An 18,863-nucleotide genomic window follows, 5' to 3' on the forward strand; every position below is an offset into this window, starting at 1 on the left:
GAACTTGCGGTTCTTTTGCAGGTTTTTCTGGGAGGGTAAGTCTCCAGCAGCTACGCTTTTAAATTAAAACATTTTTTCCACAGGTTTATTATTTTTAAATACTTTAAAGTAAGGTAAGTTTATTTTTAGCCCCGTTAAAAACTGTAATTAATTTTTTCAAAAATTTAAATTATTGTTTAAAATAGTTATTTTATGTAATTTATAGTTATTTTAAAAATCTGATGTTTTAAAAAAAAAAAATTATTTGAAGTTTTAGTTAGGTTTTGGGGCCGATTTCTATTCATAGATTTGACAGGTCTTCCTGTCAAATCTATGAATAGAGATTCCCTGCTACAATTGGCTCTCCATGGCCCACGTGATCCCAGGGGACGCTTCGAACTAACTGCGCTCCTGGGATACGCAAGCACTGCGCGCCGGCAGCTGGAGCAGGCCCAGGATCGGAATCCCACGCGGGCCCACAGCACAACGGCTGGCGCGCTAGGTAAGTGCAGGTCGGGGGCTTGCACCCGCGGGAAGCCTCCGACCTGAATTTCTGGCCCAATGTTTACGGGGCGGCGTGTCCGAGTTCCTGACCTCTGTGGGGCATCCGTGCCTCTTGGTGACGAGCTGAAAGTGGCGTTGACTGAAAAGGTTGTTCCCACCTACCATTTCGTTCACCGTTGGCACGCGGAGACACAGGAGAAAAATGGGGAGAAAATAAGTTAAATGAAGAAGAGTTTTAAATAAACGACACACATCGTGGGGAAGAAAAAAAATCTCAATGACTAAAGATTGTACAAAGAAAATGCACAGCGAACTATCAATTTTTCAATATTTTGCTGATGAATCTGCCAACTTTGCAGTGCGAGATATACTTTGCAACTTCATGGATGTTTCTATTATATGTTTTGCTAGATAGAAAGTGGAGGGGAGGACTTGGGAAATCAGTACAAAATACCCCAAAACATTTAGGTTAGAATCCAGGCAGCATTTCTTTTCGCAGAGAGTCATTGACCTCTGGAACAGACTGCCAGGCTGTGTGGTCAGTAGGTATTTTCACTACAGGCCTTTATAGGCAGCTGGACGAGTTCCTTGAGAGTAGAAAAACATCTCACGTTTATGGAAGGTACAGTTTTAGTTATTTGTTATGCCTTTGTTACCTCTCGACTTGACTATTCCAAAGCTCTCCTAGTCGGCCTCTTATCTTCCGCCCTACATAAACTTGTGCTCATCCAAAACTCTGCTGCCTGTATCTTAACTCGCTCCAAGGCTTGTTCACCCATCGCCCCTGTGCTTGCTGACCTACACTGGCTTCTGGTCTGACATTGCCTCAATTTTAAAATCCTCATCCTTGATTTCAAATTCCTCCATGGCCTCGCCCCCTCCCTATCTCTGTAACCTCCTCCAGCCCTACAACCCTCCGAAATCTCTGCGCTCCTCCAATTCTGGCCTCTTGCACATCCCCGATTTGAATTGCTCCACCATTGCCGGCCGTGCCTTCAGCTGCCTGGGCTCTAAGCTCTGGAATTCCCTCCCTAAATCTCTCCGCCTCTCTACCTTTCTCTCCTCCTTTAAGATGCTCCTTAAAACCTACCTCTTTGACCAAGCTTTTGGTCACCTGTCCTAATATCTCCTTATGTAGCTTGGTGTCAAAAATATTTTTACTGATAGCGCTCTTGTTAAGCACCTTGGGACATTTTGCTACATTAAAGGTGCTACATAAATGCAAGTTGTTGTTGCTGTTATTAATTCGGTGTTCAAAATGATGAAGGGTTTTGATAGAGTTCGAAAATAGGAAGGATTTTGATGAGTAGATAGGGAGAAACTGTTTCCATTGGCAGGAGGATCGAGATGTAAGATAATTGGCAAAAGAACCAGGAGGAGATGAAAATTTATTTTACGCAGCGACTTGTTATGATCTGGAATGCGCTGCCTGAAAGGGTGGTGGAAGCAGATTCAATAATAACTTTCAAAAAGAAATTGGATATACACCTTAAAAAGGAAACATTTGCAGGGCTCTGGGGAAAGAGCTGGGGGAAGTGGAACTAATTGGACAGCTCTTTCAAAGAGCCGGCACAGGCAGGACGGACCGAATGGCCTCCTTCTGGGCTGTGTGATTCTATAATGATTCGTCGTTGAGCAGGGTGGTGAAAAACAAGAGCACAAGTGGGTTACTTCTTTATATTCTGAGCTTACAGCCTGGAGGTCAATGACTATTTTTCCTTTGATTTGCTCCTGTTACCTTGCCAAGGGCCTTTTTGTTTCCAGTGGACCAACAGCTGGACCTGGAGTACTGGGCAGAGACCGGAGAATTCAACCCCACCGAGCTGCACGAGATGAGGATCGAGGACAATCGGCTCTTTACCGTGGAACCAAAATCTGGAAGCCTGTTTCCTGGACAGCGAGAAACCATTCAACTCACTTACAGGTAAGCCTGCTATTAAGGCTAGAGTGGAGAACCCATGTGTGAGTTTGTTCCCTGCAGCGCAGCGCAAACCTTACAATCATGACCTGCACAAGTACTTCCAATCTTCAGCAAAGGTAACTCCCGGAAGAAAATAATGGCCCAGAAATTCGGGTCGGAGGCTTGCACGCCGGCCGTTGTGCTGTGGGCCCACGTGGGATTCCGATCCTGGGCCTGCTCCAACTGCCGGCGCGCAGTGCTTGCGTATCCCAGGGGCGCAGTTAGTTCGAAGCATCCCCTGGGATCACGTGGGCCATGGAGAGCCAATGGTAGCAGGGAATCTGTATTCATAGATTTGACAGGAAGACCTGTCAAATCTATGAATACAAATCAGCCCCAAAACATCACTAAAACTTCAAATAATTTTTTTTTTAAATCACATTTTTAAAATAACTATAAATTACATAAAATAACTATTTTAAACAATAATTTAAATTTTTGAAAAAATTAATTACATTTTCTAACGGGGCTAAAAATAAACTTACCTTTCTTTAAAGTATTTAAAAATAATAAACCTGTGGAAAAAATGTTTTAATTTAACTTAATTCACCACATACCTTGTTAAAAGCAGGCCTTGCGACTGCTTTTTACAAGCGTAGTTCCTGGAGACTTACCCTCCCGGAGAAACCTGCAAAAAAAACGTAAGTTCCAGGCGTACGCGCTGCCTCTCCGGCGCACGCGTTTGACCTGTGAACCCCTTCCTTTAAGGGAGCGGAAGTTCTGGTTTGCCGCGCATGCGCAGTGCATGCAGGAAACCGGCACTTTCGTTGGGCCTACGCGTGAGTACCCAGCGTGTACTCACCCGTGGGGACCCGAATTTCTGGCCTAATATTCTTTAAGATGCTCAAGCCCTCTAAAGTACTGAAATCTATAAGGATGTCTTACAATTTGTAAATACCATTGTAAGTGTAGGTGCACCAGGTCGTCGTCGTCGTACGTGTCTTCATACTGTTCCCTTTGGGGAACTGTATGAAGTGGTGGAAGGATTTCTGGCCACGATTAACGCTCCTTCCGTGACTGTAACCATCTTCGTACCAGCCATTAGGGTGGTTAGTCCTATGGCAGGAGGGTTTTATGGGCTCCCACAACCCATACGAGGCGGGGGGCCACCCACACCCACGGACGCAAGTATCCCGCTGGATGTCAACCCAGAATTTAGAGCCGGAGTTCTGACTCCACTTGCTGGGACTGTCTGGAGCGGGGTTCGAAACCCTACGCCTTCTGGCCCAGCGGCGGGGATGCTACCGCTACGCCAAAGGCCCACTCCCGGTGCACCAGGTAGAATAGCCATAATAAACTTTTGTTAATGTAAAATATATATATTAAAGATATATCTCTGACTTTCATCATTCCATTATTGGCAGCCGCATCTTCAGCTACCAGGGCCCTAAGCTCTGGAATTCCCTCCCTAAACCTCTCCATCTCTCTCTCCTCCTTAAAGCCTACCACTTTGACCAAGCTTTTGGTCACCTGTCCTAATATCTCCATAAGTGGCTCGGTGTCACATTTTGTTTGATAGTCACTCCTGTGAAGTGCCTTGGGATGTTAGAGGCGCTATATAAATGCAAGTTGTTGTTGATACTACAGTGGTTGTATTCGTTATACGAGGTCACTGCATGCAAGGAGTTGTCTTTTATTATGTCACTGGCTTGATTGAATAAAGAGTATTAACCAGAAGTTTCAATGTTTCCTATACGTCAAACTTGTATTAGAGGCTAAGGATGTATAAAAGTGTCCAATAATACCTCCACATAAGGGCAATGGGGATATATGACAATATCCAACAATCATATTTCAAGTGAGTCCAAGATCTCTTGCTGTAAAACTGTGTTACACAAAGGCTTTAACTCTGGATGAATTATATTAATGTTAATCATAATTATACGAAAGAGAACGAGTTAAAATTTTGGAACCGTGTTCATGTTCTAAAAGTTCTTGATAACTACACACCTTGGAGTTTAAAGTTTTATTCTAATCTGAGATAGTTATAAGCTCACACATCAAAGTAACCATCACAGATCTTGGCTATCTGGGTTGAAATTGTGGAGAACAGAAATTCACTTATGGCACTTTAAACATTAGATCATTGGCCTGTGCCGAGCCCCTTGACACTACTGGCCCACGACAAGTTCCAAAAGGGAATTGGCCTCCGACAAACCCTTTCAGGCTGGTGGCCCATGGCAAGCCCTTGGTGGTTTGGGGTCCCTTTGTGCCTTTGATCTATGGCAAGTCTTGTGAGTACATTGTGTCTGTAAAAAAAAAGACTGACATTTCTACAGCGCCTTTCACGACCTCATGACGCCCCAAAGCATTTTACAGCCAATGAAGTAATTTTGAAGCGTAGTCACTGTTGTAATGTAGGAAACGCGGCAGCCAATTTGCGCACAGCAAGCTCCCACAAACAGCAATGTGAAAATGTCCAGATAATCTGTTTAGTAGTTAGCTCATGTAGGACATGACTATATAGTTAATTCTTGATTCCTTTGTTACCTGTACTCCAGCATGGCCAACTAATGACTATTCTTTAGGGGAGGAGGTGATCACCATCTCTTTGGGATTAAGTGACTTCCAAGATGACCTGCCTCTCAGTCAGTCCTCTGTGGTAAACTCAGTAATCCAATGCCTGATTCAGGCAGGTACATGTTACTCCAACAACAACAACTTGCATTTATAGAGCACCTTTAACATAGTAAAACATCCCAAGGCGCTTCACAGGAGTATTACCAAACAAAATTTGACACTGAACCACATAAAGAGATATTGGCCCAGAAATTCGGGTCGGGGGCTTCCCGCGGGTGCAAGCCCCCGACCTGCACTTACCCAGCGCGCCGGCCGTTGAGCTGTGGGCCCGCGTGGTATTCCGATCCTGGGCCTGCTCCAACTGCCGGCGCGCAGTGCTTGCGTATCCCAGGGGCGCAGTTAGTTCGATGCGTCCCCTGGGATCACGTGGGCCATGGAGAGCCAATGGTAGCAGGGAAATGCCCATTCATAAAATTGACAGGAAGACCTGTCAAAACCATAAATACCATAAGCCCCAAAACATCACTAAAACTTCAAATAATTTTTTTTTAAATCACATTTTAAAAATAACTATAAATTATATAAAATAACTATTTTAAACAATAATTTAAATTTTTGAAAAAATTAATTACATTTTCTAACGGGGCTAAAAATAAACTTACCTTTCTTTAAAGTATTTAAAAATAATAAACCTGTGGAAAAAATATTTTAATTTTAATTAATTCACCACTTACCTTGTTAAAAGCAGGCCTTGCGCCTGCTTTTTACAAGTGTAGCTCCTGGAGACTTACCCTCCCGGAGAAACCTGCAAAAAAAACGTAAGTTCCAGGCGTACGCGCTGCCTCTCCGGCGCACGCGTTCAACCTGTGAACCCCTTCCTTTAAGGGAACGGAAGTTCCGGTTTCCTGCGCATGCACAGTGCATGCACGAAACCGGCACTTTCGTTGGGCCTACGCGTGAGTACCCAGCGTGTACTCACCCGTGGGGACCCGAATTTCTGGGCCATTTGGTGACCAAAAGCTTTGTTGAAGAGGTAGGTTTGAAGTAGCGTCTTAAAGGATGAGAGAGAGGTAAAGATGCGCAGAGGTTTAGGGAGCAGTATCGATGATTGACCAGCCGGCCTGGCTCACTGATAGGACATGGCGCAGGTAGATCTGTCACAGATTGCTGGGATTCTTCTCACTCAGTTCCAGATAACCCTTCAAGCCGCGCTCCAATGGTTCGGGTGGTTCTGACTGCATAAGCAGCGGGAAGCTTACCAATGCTCTGCGCTGGTAGACTGCACGATATCAACCAGTTAAAATAAAGCAGTACCTTTGCACGCACTTGGGTATCCCTAAACCTTGACTGTTGCCACCTTTCACCTCATTTCTCTGGACTTGGGTAAGTGGGATGGGTCTCTACTGGGAAAGAATGTGCACCGCATATCAGGCAAAAGGAAACTTCCTGTGTGACTATCTCAGGAGTTTGGTTTGAAGACACTTAAGCTCGGCGATGGGTTTCTGGGCATGTCAGACACCCTAGTTAGGTGTCAGCTGTGTCTCAGTGGACAGAAGGTTGTGCGTCCAAGTCCCACTCCAGAGACTTGAGCTCATAATCCAGGCTGACACTCCAATGCAGTACTGAGGGAGCGCTGCACTGGCGGAGGTGGGTGTCTTTCAGATGAGACATTAAACCGAGGCCCTGTCTGCCCTCTGGATGTAAAAGATCCCATGGCACTATTTTGAAAAAGAGCAAGGGAGTTCTCCTCGGTGTCCATGCTAATATTTATCTCTCAACCAACATCACTAAAAACAGATGATCTGGTGATTATCACAGAAATTTATAGAAATTTACGGCACAGAAGGAGGCCATTTGCCCCATCGTGCCCATTGCTGTTTGTGGAACCTTGTGCTTAATAACCTTTCTCTTTTTATGATAAATTTGGGCCAGCAAATCGAAGCCATGTACTCAGAGCGTTGGGCTTGATGCGTATAATTGAATCGAATTTTGTATATTTTAATCGTTCTCTCCTTTTCTCAGGCATGAATTTATAGGCACCGATCGGATCCCCGTTCTGCTGAAACTTTCCCACGGCCGTGAAATTCTGGTAAGGATCAGTTTGTGTTACCCCCAGGGAGTGATTTGTTTCACATGAGTTAAGCCCTATAATTGGAAGAGTTTTCAAAGGAGACCAGATCTGGGGCCATATTCTACAAATACTGCCCACTAATGAGGGCTATGGGGATAAACAGCTGCCCCCTCAACAGTTACGGAAGTGACTGAGCATGTTGCAATGGCAAGAGCCAAGGATTGAGGTCAATATAATGTGGAGAAATGTAAAGTTATCCACTTTGGTAGGATAAATAGAAAAGCAGAATATTTCTTAAATGGTGAGAGATTGGGAAATGTTAGTGTTCAGAGGGACCTGGGTGTCCTTGTACACGAATCACTGAAAGTTAACATGCAGGTACAGCAGCAATTAGGAAAGCAAATGATATGTTAGCCTTTATTACAAAAAGATTGGAGTATAAGAGTAAAGTAGTCTTACTGAAATTATATAGGGCCTTGGTGCGACCACACCTGGGAGTACTGTGTACAGTTTTGGTCCCCTTACCCAAGGAAGGATATACTTGCCTTAGGGGGAGAGCAATAAAGGTTCACCAGACTGAATCCTGGGATGGGAGGATTGTCCTATGAGGAGTGATTGAGGAGACTAGGCCTATATCCCCTAGAATTTACAAGAATAAGAGGTGATCTCATTGAAATACAAAATTCTTACAGGGCTTGACAGGATAGATACTGGGAGGATGTTTCCCCTGGCTGGGGAGTCTAGAACTAGGGGGGTCACAGTCTCAGAATAAGGGGTCAGCCATTTAGGACTGAGATGAGGAGGAATTTCTTCACTCAGAGGGCGGTGGAGGCTCAGTCGTTGAGTATATGCAAGGCAGAGATCGATAGATTTTTGGATGTTAAGGGAATCAAGGGATTTCCCTTTACGAAGTTACTATTGAATCTTCCACCCCACTTTCAGGCAGTGTATTCCAGATCATAACTCGCTGCACAAAAAAATTTTTCATCTCCCCCTGGCTTTTTTGCCAATTATCTTAAATGTGTGTCCTCTGGTTACCGACCCTCCTGCCAGTGGAAACAGTTTCGCCCTATCTACTCTATCAAAAGCCCTCATAATCTGTCGATCTCTCAGCAGAGTTACAGCAGGAGACCGGTGGAATCCCTGAGGAATTTGAAGGCCATATGGTTTTGGAGATTTTCTTGGCTGAGATCAAGGGCAGGATTTTAACTCGGGAGTCGGGTAGGAGGCGGGGCTACAACTTTCGAGGTTGTAGTCCCGCCTCCATTGAGATGCGGCCAATCCACGCGATTTTAACTTGATTGACCTTGCTGAGCCCGCCCAGCGGGCTCAGCAGGCCAATTAAGGGCCACCCGGCAACAGGTGACATCACAGACTGAAATTTCATCTGTCAAGAGCTTTTGACAGATGAAATATCAGCGTTTCACAGCTGTTTGAAGCTGTCAAACACTGACAGTCTTCTAACATGAGTCCTTCTCCACAGACTCAGTTAGAAATCTCTCCTGCACAGAAAGCTGAAGGCTGTCACTTTTGACAGCTCGCGGCCATTCTACTTTCTGTGCCGGTGAGATGAGAGACTCCCGAGACCTAAAGGAAGGAAGGCTGAAAAGGTAAGAAAAGATATGTAAAACTTCTTTAATCACTTTAGACACACCAAACACACTTACCTTTGCACTCATGCACACATCACTCACCTGAACACAGACATCTCGACCCATCCAAGTCCTTCAACCTGACGGCCCGACTCCTCTAACTTGGCGTGGTTTGGAGCCATCGGGAATCCCACGCTTCAACTTTAAAAATAGGGATTAGGCTAAAAACTGCCTGTTAACTACCTGTTAACAGGCAGTTAATTGGCACTAATCCCTTCCCGCCTTGGGTAGGCGGGTCCCAGTGCGGGGCGGGTACCCGCCTCCTTTGAAACTGGCATGGAGGCGGGTTTGGGTGTGGAATGGGGTCGGGACCCCTGATTTCGGGATTTTAACCCCCCCCCCCCCCCCCACACCTCCAATCCCGACTCCATGGCCCAATGAAAATCCTGCCCCAAGTCTCCCAAGCTGATGGCCTCCATTTGGCTTTCAACCCCAGCTTATTCCATTATGTTCCAAGACGTCACTTCAACTGAAGGTAGGGTTGCCAACACTGGCTGGACATATTCCGGAAGGTTTCATCACATTACTTCCCACCTCCAACCACCCCGTCCCCATGCTTCTGCCATTGGTTTCCCCATCCCACCCATTCTTGTGGCGCACAGTGTTCTCGCAGCCAATTGGAAAGCAAACAGACTCTTCGTTACACAGTTTGATGATTCTTAAACAGCACTTTTCCCATCTCCAATATTTTTTTAACGCCCCTATCATTTTCCTCCAGGATTTTTGCTCGCAGCAGTGTCCAGGAGATTAACCTTTAATTCCTGGTGACTCCAGGACAACCCGGGAAGGACGGCAACCCTAACTGAAGGGTTTTTGTGCAAGCTTTGTGTTTGATTCTGTCGCAGGTTAGATTTTGCCACAATGGAAGCATTTTCTGCTACTGTGCTGATGGGACTACTGTCTTATAGCATACAGGTCTGCTACCTCCCTTTGCTGGATGTCGGGGGGGTGGGGGGGTGGGGTCCCGGATAAATACAGCCAACCTTTCTGACTTGGGTTTCTGTTAGGGGCCCATCCCTTAGCCTAACGTACACAGACCTACCCTGAGGTATTCAGTTAATAGAAGGCACTAAGGGGGAAAAATTGGGTGAGTAGCGCCACCTGTTAGCGCCTAAAGAGGCAGTCAGTGGCTGTAGCGCCACTGGCTGCGCCTCCCGTGATATTCAGCAGGGGCGCTAATGGTGGCGTTAGCCATTTGCGCTGCACCGCCACCGATGACGTCATCGGTGTGCGCAGCGCCCCATTCGCGCCCCGTTCGCGATATTTGGTAACGAACGCCGCAGTTGCACCGTTCGCTACCCGCGCCCAGTTCACGGGGCCTTGCTGTGCCGGCAGCGGCACAAGTTAAGGTGGAGGTGTGGGGCAGCCGCTTTTTTCGGCGGCCGCCTGCCAGCACCTCCGTCCCCGGCCTCCTGACCACCCCACCCCCCGCGGCATTGCCGGCTGTTTCCCGAGAGCCCGGCACTTCTCCTTGGTGCCTGGCTCGTTTGCCGGCACTCGCGATCGGGGATCGCGCTGTTGCAGGCCCCCCCCCTTAACAATGTGAGGAAGGCCTGCAGTACCGCAGCGTGCCGTGCTGCAGCGTGTGGCGCTGCGATATTCAGTTTCAGCGCCCTAAGAGGGACGCGGAGCGCCTCGAGCCTCGCCCCGTCTCCCTCTAGGGGCAATGAAACTGAATATCTGACGATCGCTAAAGCCTCGAACGCTGCGCTAAATCTTGCGCTCAGGCAACTTTGGCGCCACTTTGGCGCCCCAACCCAATTTCTAGGCCTAAGTGTTGGTGTTTAGCCTTGTTAGTGAGTGCAAGGTCCAACACATTCAGATGAAGCTGGGTTGAGAGTTTTTCCATTTACAGTACATTTCAGTTCTTTGCGCTTTTCTCTAAAATGCACACCATTTGGGAAGTCTTGATCGCAATCAATCGCATTATTTGGATCCTCTGAGTCAGAAGGATATGGGTTCAAGTCCCACTCCAGAGACTTGATCACAAAATCTAGGCTGACACTCCAGTGAAGTACCGAGGGAGCGCTGCACTGTCAGAGGTGCCTCTTTCAGATGAGAAATTAAATCGAGGGCCCGTCGTCTGTCTCCACCCCTGGCTCAGCTCATCTGCTGCTGAAACCCTCATCCATGCCTTTTGTTACCTCTAGACTTGACTGTTCCAACGCACTCCTGGCTGGCCTTCCACATTCTACCCTACATAAACTTGAGGTCATCCAAAACTTGCACCAAGTCCCGTTCGCCCATTACCCCTGTGCTCGCTGACCTACATTGGCTCCCAGTCGAGCAACGCCTCGATTTTAAAATTCTCATCCTTGTTTTCAAATCCCTCTATGGCCTCACCCCTCCCCTATCTCTGTAATCTCCTCCAGCCTCACAACCCCCACGAGAAAGCTGCGCTCCTCTAATTCTGCCCTCCTGAGCATCCCTGATTTTAATCGCTGAACCATTGGTGGCCGTGCCTTCAGCTGCCTAGGCCCTAAACTCTGGAATTCCCTCCATAAACCTCTCCTCTCTTTCCTCATTAAGATGCTCCTTAAAACCTACCTTTGCCAGCTGCGCTCCATGAGCCCGGCACTCCTCTTGATTGCCGGGCTCTTTTGCCGGCACTCCGATCCCTGGTGGCCCAGCTGGGCCCTGGGTCGCGCTGTGCTAGGCCCCTCCCCTTTACGAAGGGGAGGAAGGCCTGCAGTACTGCGGCGCGACATTCCCTCGCAGCGCCCCCAGAGGGAAGCAAGCGCCCCGCTTCCCTCTTGGGGTGCTACTGATGAATTTCGGACGCGGGGATGCTAATTTTTTCGGGGTGCTAAAAGTAGCGCCCCGGCAAAGTTAGCACCCCAAAGGGGGCACAACTCAATTTTTCCCCTTCACTCCCTCCACCACCGGTGTACCGTGACTGCAGTGTGTACCATCTACAAGATGCACTGCAGCAACTCACTAAGGCTTCTTCAACGGCACCTCCCAAACCCGCGACCTCTTCAACCTGGAAGGACATGGGCAGCAGGAGTATGGGAACATCACCACCTCTAAGTCACACATCATCCTAACTTGGAAATATATCACCGTTCCTTCATCGTCGCTGGGTCAAAATCCTGGAACTCCCTCCCTAACAGCACTGTGGGAGTACCTTCACCACACGGACTGCAGCGGTTCAAGAAGAAGGCTCACCACCACCTTCTCAAGGGCAATTAGGGATGGGCAATAAATGGTGGCATTGGCAGCGATGCCTGCATCCCGTAAATGAATTTTTAAAAAGTGACTACACTTCAAAATTACTTAATTGGCTGTAAAGTGCATCTGGATGACCTAAAATCGTGAAAGACGCTATGTAAATGCAAGTACTTTCTTTTTGTGATAAGATATGATTGTGTTGCAAAAAAGACAAATGGAAGCAATCTCATCAGATGGTAAGTATTCTAAGTTTGTACCAAATATAGGTTATTATGTAGGTCAGGAATGACCACGTGCAATACAGTGAGGGTTGATAAATATTTATCTTAAAGTGGGTTTTACTTAAAAAAACATACTAGTGGGCCATCCCTGCCAAGGCCTGTACACTGCTATTTCCTTCAGCAAACGCTGGAGCAGGTGCACCGGAATAACATCGGTCTGGGAAATTCCCATGGAGTGCGCTCCATAAAATTACTGTTAGTGGCCTCGGCTTTGGTTTTCTTCAACCTAATAACTACTCGGCGGAGAATGCAAAAAAAAACCTTTGACCATTAATTATATAGCTTTCAGGATCCCATGACCATTACCACATAAATGTCCCATTAAAGTCCATGGGATTCAAGGCTAAAGGGATCAAGGGATATGGGGAGAAAGCAGGGACAGGGTACTGAATTTGGATGATCAGCTATGATCTCATTGAATGGCGGAGCAGGCTCGAGGGGCCGAATGGCCTACTCCTGCTCCTATCTTCTATGTTTCTATGACAGTGGCAGCGTGGATACAAAATTGGCTAAGGGACAGAAAGCAGAGAGTAGTGGTGAATGGTTGTTTATCAGACTGGAGGGAAGTATACAGTGGTGTTCCCCAGGGGTCAGTATTGGGACCACTGCTCTTTTTGATATATATTAATGACCTGGACTTGGGTATACAGGGCATGATTTCAAAGTTTGCAGATGACACAAACTCAGAAATGTAGTAAGCAATGTAGTAACAGACTTCAGGAGGACATAGACAGACTGGTAAAACACATGCCAGATGAAATTTAACGCAGAAAAGTATGAAGTGATACATTTTGGTAGGAAGAATGAGGAGAGGCGATATGAACTAAATGGTACAATTTTAAAGGAGGTGCAGGAACAGAGAGGCCTTGGGGTGTATGTACTCAAATCTTTGAAGGTGGCAGGACAAGCTGAGAAGGTTGTTAAAAAGGCATATGGGATCCTTGGTTTTATTAATAGTGGAGTAGAATACAAAAGCAAGGAAGTTATGCTAAAACTTTAGAAATCATTGGTTAGGCCTCAGCTAAGTATTATGTTCAATTCTGGGCCCCACACTTTAGGAAGGATGTGAAGGCCTTGGATAGGGTGCAGAAGACAATTACTAGAATGGTCCCATGGATGAGGGGCTTCAGTGTGTGGAGAGACTGGAGAAGCTGGGGTTGTTCTCCTTAGAGCAGAGAAGGTTAAGAGGAGATTTGACAGAGGTGTTCAAACTCATGAATAGTTTTGATAGAGCAAATAAGGAGAAACTGTTTCCAGTGGCAAAAGAGTCGGTAACCAGAGGACACCGATTTAAGGTGATTGGCAAAAGAACCAGAGGCGACATGAGGAAACACTTTATTACACAGCGAGTTTTTGGGATCAGGAATGCACTGCCTGAGGGTGGTGGAAGCAGATTCAATAGTAACTTTCAAAGGGGAATTGGATAAATACTTGAAAGGAAATAAATTACAGGGCTATGGAGAAAGAGCATGGGTGTGGGACTAATTGGATAGCTCTACCAAATAGCTAGCACAGGCACAATGGGCTGAATGGCCTCCTGTGTTGTATCATTCTATGATTCTATGCACTTACAAAGCATCGGACACTATACCTAGACCATTAATATATAACTCACAAAGTATCGGACAGTATACCTAGACCATTAATATATAACTCACAAGGCATAGACAGGATCCCGGATCACCTGTGCTGACTCCTGACATTACAGGCAAACATTCCCTACTCTACTGCCCCATCTGGAGATGTGCAGTCAGGCGAAAGAAAGAAACAAAAGCTGCTTTTATGTTCGAGCCTGTGGTCTTGGAAGAACGAGCTAACTGTGCCCCTCCCTTGTGTTTAGTTGTGGATAGTGCAGCCACTCAGCCAGCTGCAATGTGCGGCTTAGGATTCTGTGCATGGGCAGACTGCCCATGCCATTTTGGCCGGTGCACATGTGCAAACTAGTGCTTCGTAAACTTGAGCTCATCCAAAACTCTGCTGCCCGCATCTTAACTCACACCAAGTCCCGTTCACCCCTGCGCTCGCTGACCTACATTGGCTTCTGGTCCGGCAGCACCTCGATTTTATAAATCCTCATCCTTGTTTTCAAATCCCTCCACGGCTTCGCCCCTCCCTATCTCTGTAACCTCCTCCAGCCGTACAACCCTCCTAGAACTCTTACCTCTCTAACATCCTTTAAGACACTCCTTAAAACCTACCTCTTTGACCAAGCTTTTAGTCACCTGTCCTAATAATCTCCTTATGAGGCTCGCCGTCAATTGTTTTCTGATTAACGCTCCTGTGAAGCGCCTTGGGATGTTTCGCGACGTTAAAGGCGCTATCTAAATTAAGTTTGCTGTTGCTGTCGTCGTGGCGTTGTGCCAGACCTTCAGTGCGGAGAGAATTGGAGCGTGCGCGCATGGTGACGTCATAATGCTGCATTATGACTTCATAATGCTGCATTATGACTTCACTGCCCAAACACGGTCCTGCTGCCAATCATTTATTACTGGCTCCAGGGAGAACCGGTAAAAGAAATTGTCTTCTGCACCACCAATCTTAACATGCCGGCATTGGTGCATGCTGCATGAGGTTCGCACTGTGGAACCCGCTAGCCAAAGACCAATTACGGATGTGCGCGACCATTTGGCCCATCTTAATTCATCCATCCAGGGAGATCCCGACATCTTTCCTTTCCCCCCCTCACACCCCCTGACTGTAGCATCCAGTTGTTTCTTCACGAACTGCAGGCTTTTTCTCTCCATTACCCTTTCTAGAATCAATTCCAAATGTTGAACCTAAATAAGCAGGATGATCAGTAGGAAAGTGCACCGCACTTTCACCTCTGAGTCAAAAGGTTGTGGGTTCAAGCCCCACACCAGAGATTTGAGCACATCATGCAGGCTGATGCTCCCAGTACTGAGGGAGTGCTGCCTTGTCGGCGGTGCCGTTGTTCGGATCAGACGTTAAGCTGAGGCCCCGCCTTCCCTCTGAGGCACCATCTATTTCGAAGAAAAGCAGGGGAGTTCTCCCCCAGTGCCCTGGCCAATGTTTATCCCTCAACCAGCTCCAGTAAAAAAAAAGGTCACCTGGTCATTATCACATTGCTGCTTGTGGGACCTTGCCAATGTTCTCTATAACTGCACGGCCGTGCAGCCCTCTGCTGGTCCCGGGCTGTGCGGGACCAGCTTTTTCAATGTTAACTTTCGCATGCGTGAAACTGTGAAAGGGGCCGTGCACCCAAAAAAAAATTAGGGGGAACATTGGACCTTGCTGTGCACAAATTGGCTGCCATGTTTTCTACATTACAACAGTGACTACGCATCAAAAGTACTTTACTGACTGTAAAGCACGTTGGGGCATTCTGAGCTCGTGAATGGTGCTATATAAATGCAAGTCTTTCTTTCTTTGTAAAAGCTGCTAAATACTCACATTATACATCATCCGCCTGTCTCCGAGCACTTTGCACAGTGAGTCAGTTTTGGGATGCAGTGTTTTGTTTGAAACGCCACAGCCATGCCGTGCCAACAACATCCCACGGCCAGTTTCTGTTTTTTTTTAGTGGTATTTGCTATAGGAGGAATATTGGCTAATGTTTCCAGGAAAACATCTGTCCTTCTTCGAATAGTGCGCCGGACTCTTTAATGTCCACCTGAACAAGCAGATGGGACCCACATGTTGTGGTCTCGTCCCTCAGTACAGAAAGTAAAAGACTTATATTTATATAGTACCTTTTACGACCTCAGGATGTCCAAAAGCGCTTCACAGTCAATTAAGTACTATTTGAAGTGTAATCACTGTTGTAATGTAGGAAATGCAGGAGCCAATTTAAGGTCCCACAAGCAACAATGTGATAATAACCAGATACTCTGTTTTGGGTGATGTTAGTTGAGGGATGGTGCCATGGAATCTTTTACGCCCACCTGAGAGAGCAGACAGGCCCTCAGTTTAACGCCTCATCAGAAAGACAAGCACCTCCGACAGTGCAGCGCTCCCTCAGTACTGCACTGGTGTGTCAGCCGAGATTGTTTTGTGCTCATAGTCTCTGGAGTTGGATTTGAACCCACGAACTTCTGAATCTGAAGCAAGAGTGCTCCCCACTGAGCCACAGCAATCAATGGGCTGAAAATCGGGCAGGTTCTATAATAGGCGGGCGATCCGCTCTGACAGGTTACCAGCCCCAGGTTTCAAAGCTGAAAATTACCCCCACTATCTCCCTTTGCGCAGGAGATTTTTTTTCTTATCCGAGTTAATCCGTGGAGATTATTTGCCCAGTTTTTTATTGGTTGTGTCCATTGGAGTTAACACCTTTTTACAGGTGGTGCACCCTCTATCTCCCTTCACCTCCAGCTCCATTCTTTAGGTGCTTCAACTCGAACCAATAAAAATGCCTGTCCTTGCAGCAATGCAGGTGCAGCAGGCGGTTAAGAAGGCAAATGGTATGTTGGCCTTCATAGCGAGAGGATTCGAGTACAGGAGCAAGGATGTCTTGCTGCAGTTGTACAGGGCCTTGGTGAGACCACACCTTGAGTATTGTGTGCAGTTTTGGTCACCTTATCTGAGGAAGGATGTTCTTGCCATGGAGGGAGTGCAGCGAAGATTCACCAGACTGATACCTGGGATGGCAGGAATGACGTATGAGGAGAGATTGGGTCGATTGGGCTTATATTCGCTGGAGTTCAGAAGAATGAGAGGGGATCTCATTGAAACTTATAAAATTCTAACAGGACTAGACAGACTAGATGCAGGAAGGATGTTCCCGACGGCGGGGGAGTCCAGAACCAGGGGTCACAGCCTAAGGATAAGGGATAAGCCATTTAGGACTGAGATGAGGAGGAATTTCTTCACCCAGAGAGTGGTGAACCTGTGGAATTCTCTGCCACACAGGGCAGTTGAGGCCAATTCATTAAATATATTCAAGAAGGAGTTAGATATATTTCTTAAGGCTAAAGGGATCAAGGGATATGGGGAGAAGGCAAGGACAGGATACTGAATTTGGATGATCAGCCATGATCTCATTGAATGGCGGAACAGGCTCGAAGGGCCGGATGGCCGACTCCTGCTCCTATCTTCTATGTTTCTATGTTTCTAATTCAAATGATTGTATATATCTGTTTTTTTTGTCTCCTTCCAGTTAAATTTCATCGGCATCACAGTGCCCAGAGACCGTTGCTACATTCACTTTCTCGTCACCCAGCACAGGTTTGCACCCGTTTGTATCGGCACTTTGAACCCACCCAAGCAGGTGAGTGCATTCCTCAAGGTACCAAGCACTACTTGCAGCATCCAGCAGTTGAATTCATTCATTGTTGTGCAGTGCGAGTGATGTGCACATTGCACATTTGTATTATGCTTGACTGCGGATCAGGTAATTGAATATTTAATATTTCGTTTGGATTGGATTAGATTCAGTTGTAAATTCCGAGGGGAAAAATGTAATTTAAAAACATTGGCTTAATGTTGAAAACATAGCTGATTTTTTTGGTGAACAATATCATTTAATTATTTATTTCCGCTCCATTTTCCTCCCACCACCCCCCCCCCCCCCGAAGGCTCTTTTAATAAACTCAATTCAATTCAATTCAATTCAATGTTATTTGCCATATGTACTAATACAATGGAATGCTTACTCCCCGTAGGGACACGTCAGCTATTTTTACAGCGCCGTGTTCAGAAAGTCAATTCTTTGGCATCCAGTGGCAGTGGGAGCACGATGTCCCTCAGCCGCTCCGTCCTCCTCGTCACCGCGGCCTCCTCCTCACTGTTGCCGGCTCGGCTCCACGTGTGGTGGCCTGCTTCTCCCGCTCACCCTCTGGCCACCATTCCCAGCTCCCCTCCTCCCAGTCGGACTCCGAGTTGTCGTGGCTGCTGCCTGCTATGAAACGGTGTCACTTAGACCACAAAGGCCGAGAGTTTGATTCCCAGGCTATGTTGTGATCAATGTTCCCGTTAATGGTTCTTTTGGGGGCACGGCCCCTTTAACGGGCAACGCGGCCCATTCAAATTTCCGTGCGTGTGTGGTTTTTCCATTTAAAAGCCGCTGAGCGGCCTGTGCGGGACCTCCAGACCGCTGCGTGGCTGCACAGCTTAAAGGGAACGTTGGTTGCGATGTGTTGTGTTAGCTGATCTCCGCTGAGGTGACGATGACCTTAATTGACCACCGTGTCCTGGTCTAGGGAGGGGAGCAGTCAGCCCAGGGATTCCTACTCTCGATCGTTGCCCAGCGACAATGATCTAGAGGTTCCGGTACTGGACTAACAACTCGCAAATCACGAGTTCAAATCTCACCGTGGCAAGTTGTGGAAGTGAATTTACTAAATTTGGTAATTTAGTGTGCCAGAAAATTAACCATCACAGCTTCTGGATTGTGGTTTTTATAAACCCAACAGGACCACTAACCGGTCCTTCAGGGAAGAGAGCCTGCCCACCCCTACTCGGTCTGGCCTACTCTGTGTTGATTTACTCTTAGTACCCTCTAGGATTGCCCTGGAGTCTCCGGGAATTGAAGATTAATCTCCAGGACACTGCTGCAAGTCAAACTCGGGAGAAAAATCATAGGGGTATTAAGAGAATTGTTGGGGGGTGGGTTTTCATTTTCTTTAAACACTTTTGTTTACTAGTTATGAAAATATAGGAGTTGGGGGAAAAAAATGCTGTTTGACTGTCAAAAATCATCCATTTGAGTCATGAAGAGACTGCTCGGTTTCCAATTGGCGTGGGAAGATGGGCGTGCCATGAGGATGGAC

The 18,863-nt window shown here is 46.9% G+C and overlaps 1 protein-coding gene across 3 annotated transcripts in view; it reads left to right on the forward strand.

Annotated features, from left to right (window-relative positions):
- Positions 1 to 18,863, forward strand: part of cfap65 (cilia and flagella associated protein 65) — a 217,141-nt gene that overhangs the window by 131,995 nt on the left and 66,283 nt on the right. For all 3 annotated transcript variants that reach the window (XM_085986795.1, XM_085986797.1, XM_085986796.1), the window contains exons 20-22: positions 2,231 to 2,407; positions 6,986 to 7,052; positions 17,252 to 17,362. In XM_085986795.1, coding sequence (XP_085842921.1) covers positions 2,231 to 2,407; positions 6,986 to 7,052; positions 17,252 to 17,362 — 355 coding nt within the window. The remainder of the gene's footprint in view (positions 1 to 2,230; positions 2,408 to 6,985; positions 7,053 to 17,251; positions 17,363 to 18,863) is intronic.

Source organism: Somniosus microcephalus, chromosome 4, assembly GCF_052327205.1.
Source record: "Somniosus microcephalus isolate GS21.2 chromosome 4, FLI_Smic_1.0, whole genome shotgun sequence".
In the NCBI taxonomy this organism is placed as follows: domain Eukaryota; kingdom Metazoa; phylum Chordata; class Chondrichthyes; order Squaliformes; family Somniosidae; genus Somniosus; species Somniosus microcephalus.